General features: G+C 38.5%; 1 protein-coding gene across 1 annotated transcript; it reads left to right on the plus strand.

Annotated features, from left to right (window-relative positions):
• Positions 1–5062: 5062 nt before the first annotated feature.
• On the plus strand, positions 5063–6765 carry LOC114256512 (uncharacterized). Its single transcript, XM_028196182.2, has one exon. It carries the CDS (start codon positions 5150–5152, stop codon positions 6614–6616), a length of 1467 nt encoding a protein of 488 aa, XP_028051983.2. The 5' UTR covers positions 5063–5149; the 3' UTR covers positions 6617–6765.
• The last annotated feature ends 12433 nt before the right edge of the window (positions 6766–19198 follow it).

The raw sequence follows: 19198 nt of genomic DNA on the forward strand, positions 1-19198 counted from the left end.
TCCAGCTCACAATTCACCCTCTCAGCTATGGAATCAAATAAGGAGACATGTGAAGCTAACATATTGCAATTACAAACAACATCTCTGTGAACAAGTTGAATTAAAACAAACAAAGAAAAAATAATTCAAGAAAATTCATGACAATTGTACATTAGATAAAGAAAATTCAAGACAACTCTACATCCGAACAATAATTTTTTCAATGGCTTTGGCTTTGATATTGATTCGAACAATAATTTCTTTTGCAATTACAGACAAAAATATTTGGATTTGAGTTGCATCCGAACACACTTAATTTGTATGGACTTATGTGACTTGAGTGATTAAGTGACTTCAACCAAACATATGTTCAGACTTAAACACCCAAATGTTCAGACTTAGAAATAGATATTTGAACATTATATTTGAGCATGATATATATTTGAGTGACTTGAACCAAACAGATTCGTTATTTGAAAGTAATTAGTCAATATTTGAGTGACTTGAACCAAATAGATTGCATGTATAGAAAGCTATTTGAAAGTGAATTTGTATGATTATTAATAGATCCCATATCAATATTTGATTCAAGTAAGCTTGCCTTTGATTCAAGTCACTCTCAAATAATCAACATTTAATCAATATTTGAGTGACTTGAACCAAACAGATTCAAGTCACAACCAAACGAATCTGTTTCTATGGGCATGATATATATAAACGAAAATAGAGTGGATTTGCACACTCAAAATTCTGTTAAAAAATAGAGTGGATTTGCAGAGTGGATTAAGCATGATATATAATCTATTCTTGAGCATGATATATAATCTCCTCTTCACACTCAAAATTCTTAAACCGAATCATATATATAAACAAAAATGACGAGCAGAGAAACAGAGTGGATTTGCACACAAGGGAAACAAAAATACAATACAAACAGATTCAAATGACGAGCAAAGAACTGAAAAGGGAAACAAAAATACCAGTCAAGACTCTTCTTCTTCAACTATGGACGACACAACGGCAGTAGCTTCCGGCACCCACGGCAGCAACAGCAACCCAGATCGAAAATGTACAGTGCCGCTAGGTTACGAATGATGCATCGCTTCTTTCACTGTGCAACCCAGATCGCTGCTCTCACTGTGTCTTTCTTTTTCGTTCTTTTTTTATTGTTTTGCCGCCAAATATGATGCTTGGCTGTGATACTTCTTTAATTCAAGCACACACCTGCAGAGGATAAAAAATAACATTCGGGCCACTCTCGAGCCACAACATTCGAGCTACGAGTCAGAATTGGGGGGAGCTCAATGCCGCAGTAAAGGGTGTTTACATATACCTTAACTAATCTTATTGGTAGGCATTCGTGTCAGAATGAGAGAATTTACAATAATTTATTATTTTCTCGTGACATGGTTTCAATAATCAAATTCTAAAAAATTGTGTAAGAAGCACATTTAAAGATGTACACGGTACCGTTCGAATAGTTTAAAAGTAAGATTACAAACCGAATGACAGATTGGTGGATTAACGGATTGATAAATCACGATTTGAGCAGTTTTGGACGGATTGAAGAATATTTTAATCAATTATTAAACATTTACATAATATATAACATTAATTTGTATAATATTTTTTTTATATATATACCTCAAATTAATTTTACATAGGGGTTAATTGGGGTGTCCTAAATAAGTGCGTTTTTTGACTTTTTGGATTAAAAAGTTGAGGAAAAAAAGATGGTTGTCAGTGATAACTTTTTGAATTTTTACGAAAAAATATATATTAAAAAATTGTATAAATTAGTATATAGGAGAAGATTGAGATAGAATAGGCTGTACGGTGGGATGAATTAAGGGATAACATGTGCAAAGTATAGGCTGGGAGATGGTTTCTTACTTTTCGGGCATTGAATTAGAGGTGTTGTTCGGCCTATGGGAGCCCACCACATGTCCCGTTTTGCTAATCAAAACCGTTCAATGTGTAGAACTCGTCGAATACTATATGATTGTAAAAATCACATTGATCGGATATCGATAGCTATCTGATCGGATTAGTTTTTTTTCAACCATTAATTATAACACCATCCATTTTTTATGCAAAACTGATTTGATCATGTAGTTAGCGATATCCGATCAACGTGATTTTTTATAGCCATATAGTACTTGACAAGTTCTACACATTGAATAGTTCAAATTATTAAAACGGGACCCGTGATGGGCCCTTATGGGCCGAACAATACCGTGTTATTTGTGCACCTCGCCTGTGCAATTTTTTCAAAAAGTCAGCTCCGCCTGTAGGGACGTCAGAGTTGTTTGAAAATTAATTTTGTGTAAAATTAATTTTTTTAATTTTTTTTTGGTCAATAGTGATAACTTTTTAACTTTTTGAGTAACATTTTAGTTTTTTAGATTTTTAGATTTTTTTGGGTATCCCAAACCAGGCCATAATATGTTTCATATCTATAACTATTAATTTGTAACAAATTTTACATCTTAAATCTCCCTCACATTCATTTTTACTTTGATATTTCATTGAAAGTTAAAAAATATATATGTATTAATTATAGCGGAGCGGAGCAGTGCAATTTGAAAAACGGATTATAGATTTTAAAATTCAATACGCGGTTAGCGGATAGAAAAGTGCGAATTGATGTGGATCGATGTGATTTTAGCAAATTAAACGATATTTTGCATAACCCTAAGTGCATCCACTAATCACTAAAAAAAAACATAAAATTATTAGTTTATATAACATTTTATCTTTAAAGATATGAGGCTTAGTGTGTTTTCTCTATGAAGAGGATAGTGTAAGGGTTGGGCATAGAGTTATTCGACCCGACTTGACTCGACCCCGCATACGTATGAGCGGCTTCACAAATATAATTGGATAGGGTGGCGGTTTGGAAAATAGGAAGTTTTTGGATTGCGAGTTTGAACCGCACCCACCACAACCCGTTCGCACTTAGAATATATAATTTTTTTTTTAATAAAAAATCTGGACTATTCATCTAGGATCTATCCTAGATATTTTTGTTTTGACCAAACAAACAAAACCCTAATCGTAATCTAATTTGCGCAGCTTTCTTCTTCTTCTCTCTCTTTCTTTCTTTCATTTCCCATCTCTCTCGTTGTTTCATCTGTCTCTCTCTCCCGATCTCTGTTTTTTTAGGCAATCAGATTTGTCTCTTTGTGTGCGTAGCCTTTCTTCTCATCTCATACTCTCTCGTTCTTCCATTTCTCTATCTATCTATCTATCTCTCTCTCTCTCTCTCTCTATGGCAACCAACGAAGCAACCGATCGACCTTCGCAAAATCGGCAACTTTTAGGTAAGCGTTTCTGTGTCTCTCTATCTCTCTCTCTCTCTGATCTTTGATGTTGTTTTTTAGGGAAACAGATATGTCTGTCTGTCTGTCTCTCTCTCTCTCTCTCTCTCTCTCTCTCTCTCTCTACGGTCTCTGAATTATTTTTTTTGTTATGCAATCAGATCTGTAGCAAGTTAGTAACAGATCTTGAGTTTATTTGTTTATTTATTTTTTAAACTAGCTATTTTATTTCTTCATATAGTTGAATATGTTATTGAATCTGTTTAGATTCTATTTAATTGAATTGGAAATTGAATCTGTTTAGATTTTTTTAATTTTTTTTGGGGAGTTTTATATTATTGAATTTTATTTAGAGGGTGATGTGGTGAGTGAAATTGGTCGTAGAATTTGTTTTTTCTTTTTGTTATGCAATCAGTTCTGTAGCAACAGATCTTGAGTTTATTTGTTTATTTATTTTTTAAACTAGCTATTTTATTTCTTCATATAGTTGAATCTGCTATTGAATCTGTTTAGATTCTATTATTGAATTTTAATTGAATTTTAAAAGTGGAAATTGAATCTGTTATTGAATACGAATTGAATCTATTTAGATTCAGTTTAATTGAGTCTGTTTAGATTTAATTTTTTTTTTTGGAGTTTTCTATTATTAAATTTTCAATACTTTATTCTTTTACACTTTGTTTGTCAAAAGCAATTATGAAAATTGAAGATTATGAAGATTAAAGATTAAAGATTAAAATTTATATTTTTTCAGTTTGTTTTTGTGTAGGGTTCATCAACCAAATGCATGGAATTAGAATTTTTGAAAGTTGGATGTGATTCATGTAGTTTGAGATCTTGCAAATGTTTTTATTTTATTTTATGGATTTGAATTGAATAAAGTTTGACAACAAATTTTTTTTTTTTGAATGAATGTAAAAATTAATGAAGAATTACTTTTATTTTTTTTTAAATTTTCTTATTGCATTTTACTTTGGATGAATGTAAAAATTAATGAATAATTACTTTTAGATAAGCTTAGGATTTTGAATGATTTTATTTTAATTGTATTGTTGGGTAGTAAGTATCTAGTAAATGAGATTGATGATCTAGTTTAGGATTTTGAAAGATGTGTTTGTGTTAATTTATGATTTGGTTTAGGATTTTGAATGATTTGTTTATGTTATAAATTGATTTTGTTGTGTTTTTAATTCTACAAGTTTTAATTCATTAATTATTAATATTGGAGCATTTTAGAATAAATATAGAAAAGGGTCCAAAATTAGAATAAATTTAGAAAAAATTGTCCAAAATAAATATTTACAAAATGGGAAAAAAAATGTTCAAAAATAAATTTTTAAAGAAAAAAGTCCAATCTGCAAACCACCTGCACATCCACGAACTCTATCCACACAAACCGCAAGTTGCACTGCGAGCGGTTACAGATTGACTTTTTTCCAAATCACATAGATGTAGACGGGTCTAAACCGACACACAAACCGCTCAAATCCGAACCGCGACCACCGAGTGTTTGTAAAGAGAACAAAAAACAAAAGGGAGAGAGCAAATCAAACTGGGCTCACAACCTCTCAGGCCCACGGAGACAGGACCTCTTTAAACTTAAAATTGAGAACCCAATTGGGCCGAGCCATTTTACAGATTCGCCAGCAATCAAACAGCCCACAAGAAATACAATCAGAGTTCCAATTATACCCTTGATATTGCATCAATTTTCATTTCCCTCACCTTCCTTTCCTCTCCAGAAAATCGTTTTTTGGCGCCAATTCCAGTTTCGCTCTCGCTTTCCCTTGTTCGATTTTCTTTTCTCCTTTTTTGCGTTTTCTTATGTGTCGAGTACATTCAGTAACATCATGGAACCTCCCGTAGGCAAAACGAACCTCCTGAGCAACATTCTGGTACGAGTGCTCTCATTCGGCGTCCTCGTGTTCCTCGCTCGATTCGCCTACGTTGTCACCACCCGAGGCAACTCTTGCGATTCCGGCGACTTCTGCTTCTTCTCCTCCTCCTCCTCCCTCCGCCTCCGTACCAGCACCGTACACGGCGGAGGACGAGGAGGAGACTCACGTCTACGAAATTTCTACTCGTCGGTATTCCAAGATTTGATTGCCGAGGGCTATCTCTCTCCCCACTCGAAATCTCTCTGCATCGAAACCCTAACCGGCCAAGACGTCGTCGCTTTGAAGCAGATTGGAATCGCCGATTCCCTCGGAATTTCCCCCAAAACATCGCCGCCGCTGGTCATCTCCGGTCGCGCCGTTCGCCAGCCGTTCGATAACAACACATTCGACTTCGAGTTCTCCGGCAATGCCGGTCTGGACCGGTCTCCTCAACCGGCCCAATTCGCTTCCGAAGTTTCGAGAACGCTCAAACCGGGAGGCTTCTTTGTCGTCCACACCGCTTCGAAAGACATGTACAGTCTCAATTCTCTGCTCGATTTGTTCAATTCTTGTCGATTGATTCGATCTCGCGACATCGGTCTCGATTATTCGATCCGTGAGGTTGTTCTGATGAAAGAGAAACAAATTCTTGGCCATGGCGAGAGAAATCAATCTCTGTATCGCAATTCGGGTAACAAATGCTCTGTTCCTGGGTATAAACGTGAATTGATTCAAAATGCAGAGCCATTGATTCTAGAAGAGCCATTAAAGCCTTGGATTACATTGAAAAGGAACATAAAGAACATTAGGTATTTACCTTCTATGGTGGATATTAGTTTCAAGCATAGACATGTGTATATTGATGTTGGAGCTAGGAGTTATGGTTCAAGTATTGGAAGTTGGTTTAGAAAACAGTACCCAAAACAGAACAAGACCTTTGAAATCTATGCAATTGAGGCCGATAAGGCGTTTCACAAAGAGTTTCGAACCAAGAAAAGGATCACTCTGTTGCCCTATGCAGCATGGGTGAGGAATGAGACATTGTTCTTTGAAATTAGTCGGGAACCGAGCAAGAAACACGAGGAGAAAGGAAGAGGGATGGGTAGGATTCAAGCTGTGCAATCATCGAGTAACTTTGTGGGTGATTTGGATAAGATTCAAGGGTTTGATTTTGCTAATTGGTTGAAAAACACAGTTTCGGATAGAGATTTCGTGGTGGTGAAGATGGATGTTGAAGGGACTGAATTTCATTTGATTCCTAGGTTGGTAGAGACTGGGGCAATTTGTTTGATTGATGAGATGTTTATCGAATGCCATTACAATCGATGGCAGAGATGTTGCCCCGAGAGGAGTTCCAAGTATCAGAAGACATATACCCAATGTTTGAACCTGTTTTCTTCTCTCAGAGACAGTGGAGTTCTTGTACATCAATGGTGGTGACTGGTAACAGTCAAATTATTCTGTAATTCTTTCTCATAGATATGCATACTTCTTGTTACACTAAAGAATTTGAAATTTTTTCTTACTTGTAACACAAAATTTTCGACTTATACACTTGCAAATGGAAATTTACAGAAAAATTTTCTCTATATTGTGTCTTTTCATCTGCTTCTATTGTATGTCTTGTTTAAATCGTATTTCTTTCATTTTCTATGAATGCTTCTACAGCCTTAGCTAATCTAGAAAGAAATAATATGCCATGGAAGAATACAGATTTAAGTCGTTTTTAGTTTCAAAAGTTGGCATCTATAATGTAGGAAGATGATTGAGTTGTGGAGTATTGAGTGCTTGATTGGCCTAACACATATCGATATGAACGGGGATGCTAATTTTTATAAAAATTTCAGGCTTGACATGACTCTTGCTGGGTATTTGGAACTAATTTTAGGAAAGATGGTGAGATTATTTAGCTGTCTCATCCTTTCTTTTTTTTTTCCCCCTTCTTTTTTGTGTGTGTGTTTGTGCTCTTCTTTTTTCTTATGTTGTTAAAACATCTAAAACCTACATATAAAATGACATATTTGTAGGTTTTATTGCTAACTCCCAACGGTGCAGAGCTTTAGCACAAACTTTTAGTAGACAGAAATGCCCCACAAAAACAAAAATGTTTTATAGAAATTAGGTTTGTTCGTTTTGAAAATCTTTTTAACTACTGCTTCATAAAAAATTTGAGGTCTAAGAGAGGTACTTCTGCCTAAAAAAATTAGCAACTTTGCAAATGTAAAATCCCAAAATATTTTGACAAAATTATAGAGCATCTCCCATCGTGCACTACTTGTTTGGGTGTGCACTAATTCCAAGCATTCAGATTTCTGGAGGGTGAAAGTGATCGGCAAGTTGTTGCCGCTGTAGATGCTTGGAAACATTCAGATTTCCTGTGCAGAAACTACATCCTAAATGGCCTTGACAATATGCTGTATAATGTATACAGTCCTCTGAAAACAGCAAAAGAATTGTGGGATTCTTTGGAGAAGAAATACAAGACAGAAGATGCCGGCACGAAGAAATTTGTCGTCGGTAAATTTCTGGACTTTGTTATGGTAGACTCCCAAACGGTAATATCTCAAGTTCAAAGTTTTCAAATAATTTTGCATGATATTCATTCAGAAGGTATGTCTCTTAGCGAGTCATTCCAAGTCGCAGCTTTAGTGGAAAAGTTACCACCGGCTTGGAAAGATTTCAAAAATTATTTAAAACATAAACGCAAAGAGATGACTATGGATGAATTGATTGTAAGGTTAAGAATTGAAGAAGATAACCGAAAGGCTGAAAAGAGGAATGGGAAAAATCCCATTGAGTCCAAGGCAAATGTGGTTGAACAAGTTCATAAACCACATAACAAAAAGAGAAAGTTTACTGGAGATGGTCCTAAACAAGGCGATAGTAGCAAGAAGTTCAAAGGAAAATGCTATAACTGTGGCAAAACTGGACATCGAGCTTCTGACTGCCGCCGCCCTAAAAAGAATCATGGTAGTACAAGTAAGAAGACCACCAATCAGGCCAATGTAACAGAATTGGATTACATCTCTGACGGAGTGAATGACATCAACCTTTCTGCTGTGGTGTCTGAGGCTAACTTGGTTGGAAATCCCAAAGAGTGGTGGGTTGACACTGGAGCAACTCGTCACATATGTGCGGACAAGAAGATGTTCACTACCTACAATGAGGCTGCAAATGGTGAACAACTTTTCATGGGAAATTCTTCTACTTCTGCTGTGGCTGGACAAGGGAAAGTAATCTTGAAGATGACATCAGGGAAAGAACTGACCCTCAACAACGTACTACATGTACCTGACATCCGGAAGAATTTAGTTTCTGGGTCTTTGTTAAGTAAAAATGGTTTTAGGCTTGTATTTGAGTCTGATAAGTTTGTATTAACAAAGAGTGGTATGTATGTTGGTAAGGGATACATGAGTGATGGTCTCTTTAAGTTAAATGTAATGACAGTTGTACCGAAAGTTGCTATGAATAAGAATAACACATCTTTTGTTTATATTCTTGAGTCAAATTTATGGCATGGTAGATTAGGACATGTGAATTTTGATGCTTTGCGTAGATTAATTGGTTTAGATTATATACCAAAGTTTGAAATTAATCCTAATCATAAATGTGAAATTTGTGTAGAAGCGAAACTAACTAAGGCTCCATTTAAATCGGTTGAAAGAAAAACCGAACCTCTAGAATTAATTCACACTGATGTATGTGATTTAAAGTTTATTCAAACTAGAGGTGGCAAAAAGTATTTCATAACATTTATCGATGATTGCACAAGATATTGTTATGTTTATTTACTTAGAAGTAAAGATGAAGCCTTAGAAATGTTTAAACTCTACAAAACAGAAGTTGAAAATCAACTTGGTAAAACCATTAAAATGGTTAGAAGTGATAGGGGTGGTGAATATGATGCACCATTAAATGAATTTTGTGCACAACATGGCATTATTCACCAAACTACAGCCCCTTATTCTCCACAGCAAAATGGAATTGCTGAAAGGAAGAATAGAACCCTAAAAGAAATGATGAATGCCATGTTACTAAGTTTAGGCTTACCACAGAACTTGTGGGGGGAAGCAATATTGTCTGCTAATTATGTTCTTAATAGAATACCCCACAAGAAAACCAAAAGCATTCCTTATGAATTGTGGAAAGGTCGACCACCTTCCTACAAATACTTAAAAGTGTGGGGGTGTTTGGCAAAAGTTGAAGTACCTGTTCCTAAAAAGACTAAAATTGGACCAAAAACAGTAGATTGTGTGTTTATTGGTTATGCTCAGAATAGTAGTGCATATCGGTTTCTGACTTATAAATCAGATATACCTGATATAAATGTGAACACTATTATAGAGTCAAGGAATGCTGTGTTTTTTGAACATGTCTTTCCTTACAAGAAAGGACAGGTATTAAGTTCACAGAAAAGAACTTATGATTGTACACAAAGTCAAGAGACTAATGACAATCAAACACAAGAGACTAGTAATAGTCTCGACCAACAGGATTTAACTAATGATGAACCAAGACGAAGTAAAAGAGCGAGAACATCAAAATCCTTTGGTCCAGATTTTCTGACATACTTGTTAGAAAATGAACCTCAAAGCTTTAAGGCAGCAATGACAGGTCCTGAAGCACCTTTGTGGAAAGAGGCTATTAATAATGAAATTGAATCCATTATGCAAAATCATACTTGGGAATTGGTGGATCTTCCACCAGGTTCTAAACCTCTTGGATATAAATGGATATTCAAGAGAAAAATGAAAGCAGATGGTTCAATTGACAAGTATAAAGCAAGACTTGTTGTTAAAGGTTACAGACAAAAGGAAGGTCTGGACTATTTTGACACATATTCCCCTGTGACAAGAATAACATCCATTCGCATGCTTATTGCTATAGCAGCGTTGTTTAATTTAGAAATACATCAAATGGATGTTAAGACAGCTTTCTTAAACGGTGATCTAAATGAAGAGATCTATATGGAACAACCCGAAGGGTTTGTAGTATCAGGACAAGAAAAGAAAGTTTGTCGACTTGTAAAATCCCTTTATGGATTAAAACAAGCACCTAAGCAATGGCATGAAAAATTTGATCATGCAATGCTTACTAATGGGTTTAAGATAAACGAATGTGACAAATGCGTCTATGTTAAAAACACTGACCAAGGATATGTCATAGTTTGTCTTTATGTGGATGACATGCTTATCATTGGAAGCAGTCAAAACATGATCAAATCAACTAAGCAGATGCTTAACAAAAGATTTGATATGAAAGATATGGGGGTCGCAGATGTTATATTAGGAATGAAAATTACTAAAACATCTGACGGATATGCATTATCTCAATCTCATTATATTGAGAAAATTCTTGATAAATTTATCAAGGATGATTTGAATTTAGCTAGAACACCTGTAGACATCAGTCTTTATTTATCAAAAAATAAAGGTGATGCAGTGTCTCAGTTAAAATACTCCCAAATCATTGGAAGCCTAATGTACCTAATGAATTGTACTCGTCCTGATATAGCTTATGCTATAAGTAAATTGAGTAGGTACACTAGTAACCCTGGAGAAGACCATTGGAAAGCGATCATTCGTGTTCTTAGATATCTAAGATTTACTCGGGATCATGGTTTGAACTTTACTCGATATCCAGCAGTACTCGAAGGTTATTGTGATGCCAATTGGATATCGGATACTAAAGATTCAAAATCCACTAGTGGATATGTCTTTACTCTAGGAGGCGCTGCTGTTTCTTGGAAGTCCACGAAACAAACGTGCATCGCTCGATCCACAATGGAATCCGAGTTCATTGCTTTAGACAAAGCAGGTGAAGAAGCAGAATGGCTTCGTCACTTCTTAGAAGACATTCCAATGTGGCCAAAACCTGTGCCAGCTATTTGCATTCATTGTGATAGTCAATCTGCAATAGGCAGGGCACAGAATCATATGTATAATGGTAAGTCACGACATATTCGTCGTCGACATAATACCGTAAGGCAATTGTTGTCAAACGGAATAATCTCAATAGATTATATAAAATCTAAAGAGAATATTGCGGATCCGTTAACAAAAGGTTTAACAAAAGAGCTAGTGTATAGTTCATCGAAGGGGATGGGATTAAAGCCTATTACATAAGAGTCGTCATAATGGTAACCCTACTTATATGACTGGAGATCCCAAGAACTAAGTTCAAAGGGACAACTAAGTTATGTATGGCTCACCAGAAATCACCAAAGGGATTAAAATTCCTACCCATTCCTATGGTGAGAGTGATATCTGCAACATATGTTGTCTGCAGGGGTATAAGGATAAGCTTTGCTTTTAATGATTACTTATATCTTGATTAAGGCATAAAATCAAGACGAGTATAAAGAGATACTCACAATAAGAATCACCTATATGAGTGTTGAACTGGGGCCGGTTCTATGAGAATGCAAAGGCTAAATTCTCTAGAAACACTTATGAAAACCAGGCGCGTTCAAGGCCAAAATGAACACAACAGTGAGAACCACGATGTGTTAGAAGATATTTTGTGTGAAATCTATTGTCTTGGCTTACACAAACGGCTGGACAATTCAAGGCATCGCGTCCATTGGTTAGCCAGTAAGTCCGATAGGTTATCACTAGGGAAGGTTCAAAGCCGAAAACTACCTATCCTGATGCAAGATATTTTCGACTTATACTCTTTCGTTAAAGTCTGCATTTTGTTGCATTTCCGTTGTCATCAAATTCCATTCATGTGGGGGATTGTTGGAATGGTTATAAAATTCTGGATAAAACCAGAATTTTTTCCTCAGTTCGGTCTATTTTTTAGGTGGGCCCCGAGTGTCGATTTACTCGGGTCAAAGTGGTAACGCGTTCTATGCCGCGTTGTGATTCACGTGGTATATTTGGTTGCTCAAAACCATTACCGAGTGAATAGGAAATTGAAGCCAAAGTGTGCGCCATGGAAATGGAGTTTTGGTGGAAATTCCTTAAGGTTGTAAATTGGCTTGTCCCACATTGTTTTGGTTGGAGGTTTTGAAAGGGTTTATAAGGCTTAGGGTGAGATACTTGGGGTGTGCCCCAAGGGGTACCCAAGTGTTTTAGAGGGAGAGGTTATGGGCAAAATGGGCTAGACCCATTGGACCCAAAAATCACCACACACGCGCGCGCGCGCCGCCGCCGCCGTCCGTCCGGTCGGTCGGGCGGGCTGGCTGGGCTGGGCCTGGGCTTGGGCGCGGGTGCGTGGTGTGTGGTTGGGTTGGGCTTCTAATCTTTTTGGGCCAAAAACATTTGAATTTAATTTTATTTTTTATTAAAATAAAATCCATAATTCAAATTAAATTGGTTTGGATTATTTGTTCATCCAAACAGGGCCCTTCCCGGTTTCAAACAGAAATAAACTGTTTTGGAATTAGTGCACACCCAAACAGGGCCCTTCCCGGTTTCAAACAGAAATAAACTGTTTTGGAATTAATGCACACCCAAACAGGGCCCTTCCCGTTTTACTATCTGTTTGAATTGATTCAAATCTGTTTGAATTCAAAACCCAACAGGTATGATACCTGTTCAATTCAAAACCAAGAGCTACATACCTGTTTAATTCAAAATGAAGAGCCACCTTCACATCTATAAATAGGACCACCCTCATTTGATGTTTGCATTCAGAAATTTCGTATTTCACTTCTGTTTTCTATTCTTCATCTTGCTGCATTTTATTTTCAAAAGAAAGAGTGTAAACACTTAGTGTGTTCGTAAGGCAAACAATTAGTAGTGCTGCTATTGTTTGTGGAAGATCATTTCATCCTGGGAGATAGACGTCCGAATTCTGAAAGCACCGTGGAGAGGACGAATCTGTCTTAAGGACACAGTGTTAAACACTGGACTTGATCAGAAAAATAATTCGAAGAAATTAAATCAAGTAAGTTATTTAATTACTTTCAGTGTTGTTTTTATTTGTTCATTTATTCAGATTTTAATTTTGTTTTTGTAACAAAATAAAATCTGTTTGTTATTTATTTGTTTATTTTTATTTCAAGTTTGATTTTTGTAATCAAACATATTCTCTCTTTTTCTCTATTTCTTTTATTCTTGTTGTTGTTTTGTACACAACAGAATTAAATCTTTTTAAATACAGTGAAGATTGTCCAACAGGTATTTAGGTAAAAAATTACGCCGAACAGATAATGTCGGTTTTATTATTTTGAACACCGATACAAACCACTTCTCCCATCAAACCGCATTGAACCGAATCGATTAACGGTTCGGTTCGGTATTGTTTAATCTGTTTAGGATGTTTCAAACTTGAGCCACTTTTAAATATAATCATTAATCTATATAAAAATATTAAACTAGTTATTTGTCTACCATTTCAAACATATCCAATCCATCAATTTAATACATTCTTTTCAATTCCTAAATTAACAAAAATAAAAACAAAAAAAAAGTTTGAAACTAGTAAGGTTTCAAGAATAATGAATTAGAGTTAAGATTATATATAATAAGAATTTACAAACTTAGGTTATAAAGATAATAAGATTAATTAATTAAGATTAATAATTTATTAATATCATTATATTATTAGATTTTATATATATATATATATATATTATAAATACAATATTGAAGTGGTCGGTTTCGGTTTAGATCGGTGCACAAGGTGCTTAAACTGATACCGAACCAAAAACCGAAAAGATTAAATTTAAAAATCGCACAGATCGATTCTTATTAAAAATAGATCAAATATAACCAACTTGATCCGGTTCAATCGATTTGATCGATTTTTTCAGTTTTTCTTATATCCCTATCAGCCTTGTTTCTGAAACAATAATTTGAGAAAGTGAGAGAGGATAGAGAGAGAGAGAGGCACAATTGTTTTATCTGTCAAAAGAATGTATATTACACACAGAGAAGACACTCTCTTTTATAGAGAGAAATGGATGCCTTGGATGCCTTGGAGGATGTCCACCGAAAGCATGCCTATGATGATGTCCACCTAAAGTAGACTAAAGGTGAAGGTATACAATTATACAATTACCACCGAAAGTAGACTAAAGGTAAAGGTATACAAATTATATACAATTATATATTAACACAATGATACACTAACATCCCCCCGCAAACTCAAGGAGGGAAAGCATCAACCAAGTTGAGTTTGGAAACAAGATCATTGAAGCGGCCAGGAGGATGAGCCTTAGTGAAGATATCAGCGGGTTGATCGATGGAAGCAATAGGGAGAAGACGAACAGTACCACAGGTAACATGTTGGCGAATGAAATGACAATCAATCTCAATATGTTTGGTGCGATCATGAAAAACATCATTGTGAGGAATCTGAATGGCACTCTGATTGTCACAATAGAGAGGGGTAGAATCAGAAGAAGAAACACCCATATCAGCAAGGAGCCAGCGAAGCCAGAGAAGTTCCTGAGTAGTATCAGCAAGAGCTCGATATTCAGCTTCGGTGCTAGAGCGGGCAGTGAGGGATTGTTTTTTGCTACGCCAAGCAAGAAGAGAATCCCCTAAGAAGAAGCAGAATCCCGTGGTGGAGCGTCGATCCGGAGGATCCCCAGCCCAATCAGCATCGGAAAAGGCACGCAGTTCAAGAGAGGAGGAAGCAGAGAAGTGAAGGCCATGGAACATAGTGCATTTGAGGTAACGAAGGATGCGGAGTAGAGCAGTATAGTGGGGAGTGCGAGGAGCCGACATGTACTGACTGACAATGTGAACAGCATAGGCAATGTCAGGACGAGTTACTGTGAGATAGACAAGGCTGCCGACGAGTTGGCGATAAAGAGTAGCATCAGAGAGAAGAGTCCCATCAAGAGGAGTGAGACGTATCTGAGGATCAACTGGAGTAGAGGTAGTTTTGCAATAAGTAAGACCAACACGAGCCAGAAGATCAGATGCATATTTGGCCTGGGATAAATAGGAACCAGTAGAGTCATGAGAGACTTCAAGGCCCAAGAAGTAGTTAAGAGTACCAAGGTCCTTCATCTCAAACTGGCGGTGGAGGAACTGTTTGAGGTGGAGAATACCAGCTTCATCATTACCAGTGATAATCATATCATCCACATACAGAAGAAGAAGAGTGGTACCATGAGAAGTAGTCTGTATGAAAAGAGCAGAGTCATAGGAGCTAGAGGTGAACCCGAAGTCATGAATGGTAGAACTGAACGTAGCAAACCAAGCACGAGGTGCTTGCTTGAGGCCATAGAGAGCACGCTGGAGTTTGCAAACCTGATGAGAGGGAAAAGTGGACCCAGGTGGAGGTTGCATGTAGACCTCCTCAAGAAGATGACCATTGAGGAAAGCATTTTTGACATCCATCTGAAAGAGCCCCCAGTGGCGAGCAGCAGCAACAGCAAGTAAACTGCGAACAGAGGTGAGCCGAGCAACAGGAGAGAATGTCTCCTCATAATCAATACCATATTCCTGGTTGAAACCCTTGGCAACAAGACGAGCTTTGTAGCGTTCAATAGAGCCATCAGAATGTGTTTTGATTTTGTAAACCCATTTGCAGCCAATGGCAGTCTTGCCAGGAGGAAGATCAACAAGATCCCAAGTATGAGCTTTGTCCAAGGCCTGGAGTTCATCAGTCATAGCTTGCTGCCAAAGAGGATTAGTACAAGCCTCACGATAGGAGGTAGGTTCATAAGTAGAGAAGGCAGCAGATCCAACAATATAATCACGAAGATGGAGAGGAGGTTGAGTTACCCGGCGTGGTCGACCCGTAGGAGGATCGGTGGAAGGAAGAACTGGTGGAGAAGGAGGTGTGGCAATAAGAGGTAGACCTTCGGGAAGAGCAGGCTGAACAGGATCAGGAGTGAGCAAGGGCGTCTCGATGAAGGAGGAACTTGTATCAAAATCAGCAGAGAAAAGATCTATGGAAGGATTAGTAAACAGTACAGTAGTGGAAAGTGCGGGTAAGTGAAAGGAGGATAGCGAGGAAAACATTTGGTGCTCCCAGAAAACGACATGGCGGGAGATACAAAGACGTTTAGAGAGAGGATCCCAACAACGAAAGCCTTTATGTTCAATCCCATACCCAAGAAAACAACAAAGACGAGAACGAGGTTCAAGCTTGGTGTGTTCATGGGATTGAAGTAGAACAAAGCAGGCAGAGCCAAAAACCCGAAGATTGGCGTAAGGAGGGGGAGTGCCATGCAGACGTTCAAAGGGAGTTTGATTATGGATGACAGGGGAAGGAGCACAGTTGATAGTGTAAACAGCAGTGAGGGCAGCTTCCCCCCAAAAGTTTTCAAGGCAGGAAGAAGAGAGAAGTAGAGCGCGAGTAGTGTCAAGAATGTGCCTATGTTTCCGTTCAGCGCGGCCATTTTGCTGGGACGTGCCAGCACAAGATCGATGAGGCAGTGTACCATGATGTTGAAGAAAGGAAAGGAAATCGGAATCCCGATATTCCATAGCATTGTCAGAGCGAAAAATTTTGATGGTTTTGAAGAATTGGGTGTGGACCATTTGGGCAAACCTATAATAAATGTGTTTAAGTTCAGACCTATTTTTCATGAGAAACAACCAAGTAAACCGGGAAAAATCATCAATAAAAACAACAAAATAGCGGGATCCTCCCATAGTAGTAGTAGGGGAGGGCCCCCAAATATCTGAATGTATAAGATCAAAAGGTGCAAGGGAAACAGACGTACTTTTATTAAATGATAAAGCAGGTTGTTTGGCAAGTTGACAGGGGATACAATCAAAATTATCAGGAATTACATGACCCAACTGTCCACTAGAAACCAAAGACTTCAAGCGATTAACAGAAATATGCCCTAAACGACAATGCCAAAGATGAAAGGGAGATAATGAGGAAGTAGATGTAGGAGCAGCAATCTGAGGAGAGGCAGGAACATGAAGGTGCAGGAGTTCATAGAGACGTCCATGCTTACGGCCGATCCCAATAGTCTGCCCTGTCTGAGGGTCCTGTACCAAACAATCAGTAGCAGAAAATGTGACAGTTAGACCAAGTTCACATAATTGACCAATGGAAATAAGGTTTAAGGTAAGAGCAGGGATATGATAAACTTGAGGGATAGATAAAGAAGGGGTGGAAACAGTACCAACATGACGGACAGACATGAGGGAACCATCAGCAGTATGTATTGAGGGAATATGAGGAGATGAAGAGATGAAGAGAAGGAAGAAAATATAGTAGAACTGGATGTCATATGATTACAACAGGCAGAGTCAAAATACCAAGAAGAGTTACCTGGGATTACAGACAAAGCAGTAGGAGGAGGTGTACCAGATGGGGAGAGAAGTTGTTTGAGCATGGCCTCTACATCCGTCGGAGAAAAGCTAGGGGTAGACGGAGCAGGTGACTCAGAAAACCCCGCAGAGGTGGCAGCATCAGTGTGAGGAGACTGATTCCCGGAAGCAGCAGCAGCAGTGTGATGAGTCTGATTCCGAGAAGCAGTAGTAGTAGTGTGATGAGACTGATTCCCGGAACGATGAAAGCTTCCCCGGGAGGAGCCACCGCGAGAGGAGTGGCTATTGGACGATGATCGGGATGGATTGCGAAAACAATCCTGTTGTAGATGACCAGGACCAAGTTTGTTGCAGTAGCGGCAGGATCGGACGGGGCAATTGACCAAGAGATGGGTTGAAGGAAGGCCCCGATTCTGACAATAGAGGCAAGTAGTGGTCCGTTGGGTAAATGATGGCCGGTACGGAGGAGTGGCAAGAACAGAGTCCACATGATGAGTGTGAAGAGTACCGAGACGCGTCTCCTCTGATAGCAACTCAGAAATTGCTTGTTCAAGAGTGGGCAAGGGATGGCGATGAAGCAGAGAGGCACGTACGGGCTCAAAGGAGGCAGTAAGAGCCATAAGAAAGTGCACCAACCTTTGCTGGTTGCGATAGATAATAAATAAAACAGCATCTTCGGGGGTATGCCAAGTTGGTTCTGAAAGAGCAAGCTGATCCCAAACAGAGTACATTTGAGAAAGGAAGTCATTAATGGACTGAGTGGATTCTTGGCGCATGCGGTGAAGTTGGGTCTGAAGTTGATATTAGTGGGCAAGACCAGTAGTCTGGTATCGCTCTTTCAAGAAATCCCAGATGTCTTTTGCAGGAGTAGTTACAGAGTCAAGCTGAAAGCGACCAAACTGAAGACTGATAGAGGTAACAGAGGTATTACGAAACCAGGTAATGATTTGGTAATTCTTACTGTCCCATTCCTCAAGTCGGTCTTCAAATGTAGCAGTAGGAACAGTAGTTTCATTAGTGTCACTGTCTTTCATCGGTTTAGTCACATCCCCGGTGACAATTCGCCAAAGCTTCTTTCCTTTGAGGAAGGAGGACATGGCTTGGGCCCACAGAACATAGTTTGAACCATTCAAAATAACGGAAATAGGATGGGAGGCATCAAGACGATCCATAATACTAGTTGAATAGGGTTTAAAGTAATAGGATAGACCTGTAGGAGCAAAATTAGGTAAAACAGAGTGTACCAGTGAGTCCGGAAGGTCGAAAATAGCTAGGAAAGGTATGCTGGACAGAGATGATGTCAGCAAAGATGTCAGCGGCGCACGTTAGCAGAGTGCAGAAAGGAGCACGTTAGCAGGAAGCGGCGGTGCACGATAGCGGCCAGGCGCAGACGCGGCGCACGGTAGTTGTTTCGGCGCACGCGGGTGCACAGTAGTGAAATGGCGCACGAGAGGCGCACAGTAGCAGGCGCGGCGTACGGAAGAGACAGGGCTGACGTCAGCCGCGGATCGTGTGGGCGCGTGTTGGCGCGTGTCGGAAGTGACAGACGACGGATGGCGCGTGCGGGCGCGTGTGAGAGTGGTGGCGGAAATGATGACGCGCAGTGGACAACGGCGGCGCGTGTGGGCGCGTGGAAGGTTTTCTGAGGCCGGGCTTGGTGCCGTTGGAATCGTGAGGAAATTTCGAGTGGTTTGGTGTAGTGCCGCTGTGTATGGGACTAAACACCAAAATCGCAAATTGACAGAAATGTAACTCTGTGCTCTGATACCATGAAACAATAATTTGAGAAAGTGAGAGAGGATAGAGAGAGAGAGGCACAATTGTT

Source organism: Camellia sinensis, chromosome 14, assembly GCF_055761805.1.
Source record: "Camellia sinensis isolate YWXY chromosome 14, ASM5576180v1, whole genome shotgun sequence".
NCBI classification, from domain to species: domain Eukaryota; kingdom Viridiplantae; phylum Streptophyta; class Magnoliopsida; order Ericales; family Theaceae; genus Camellia; species Camellia sinensis.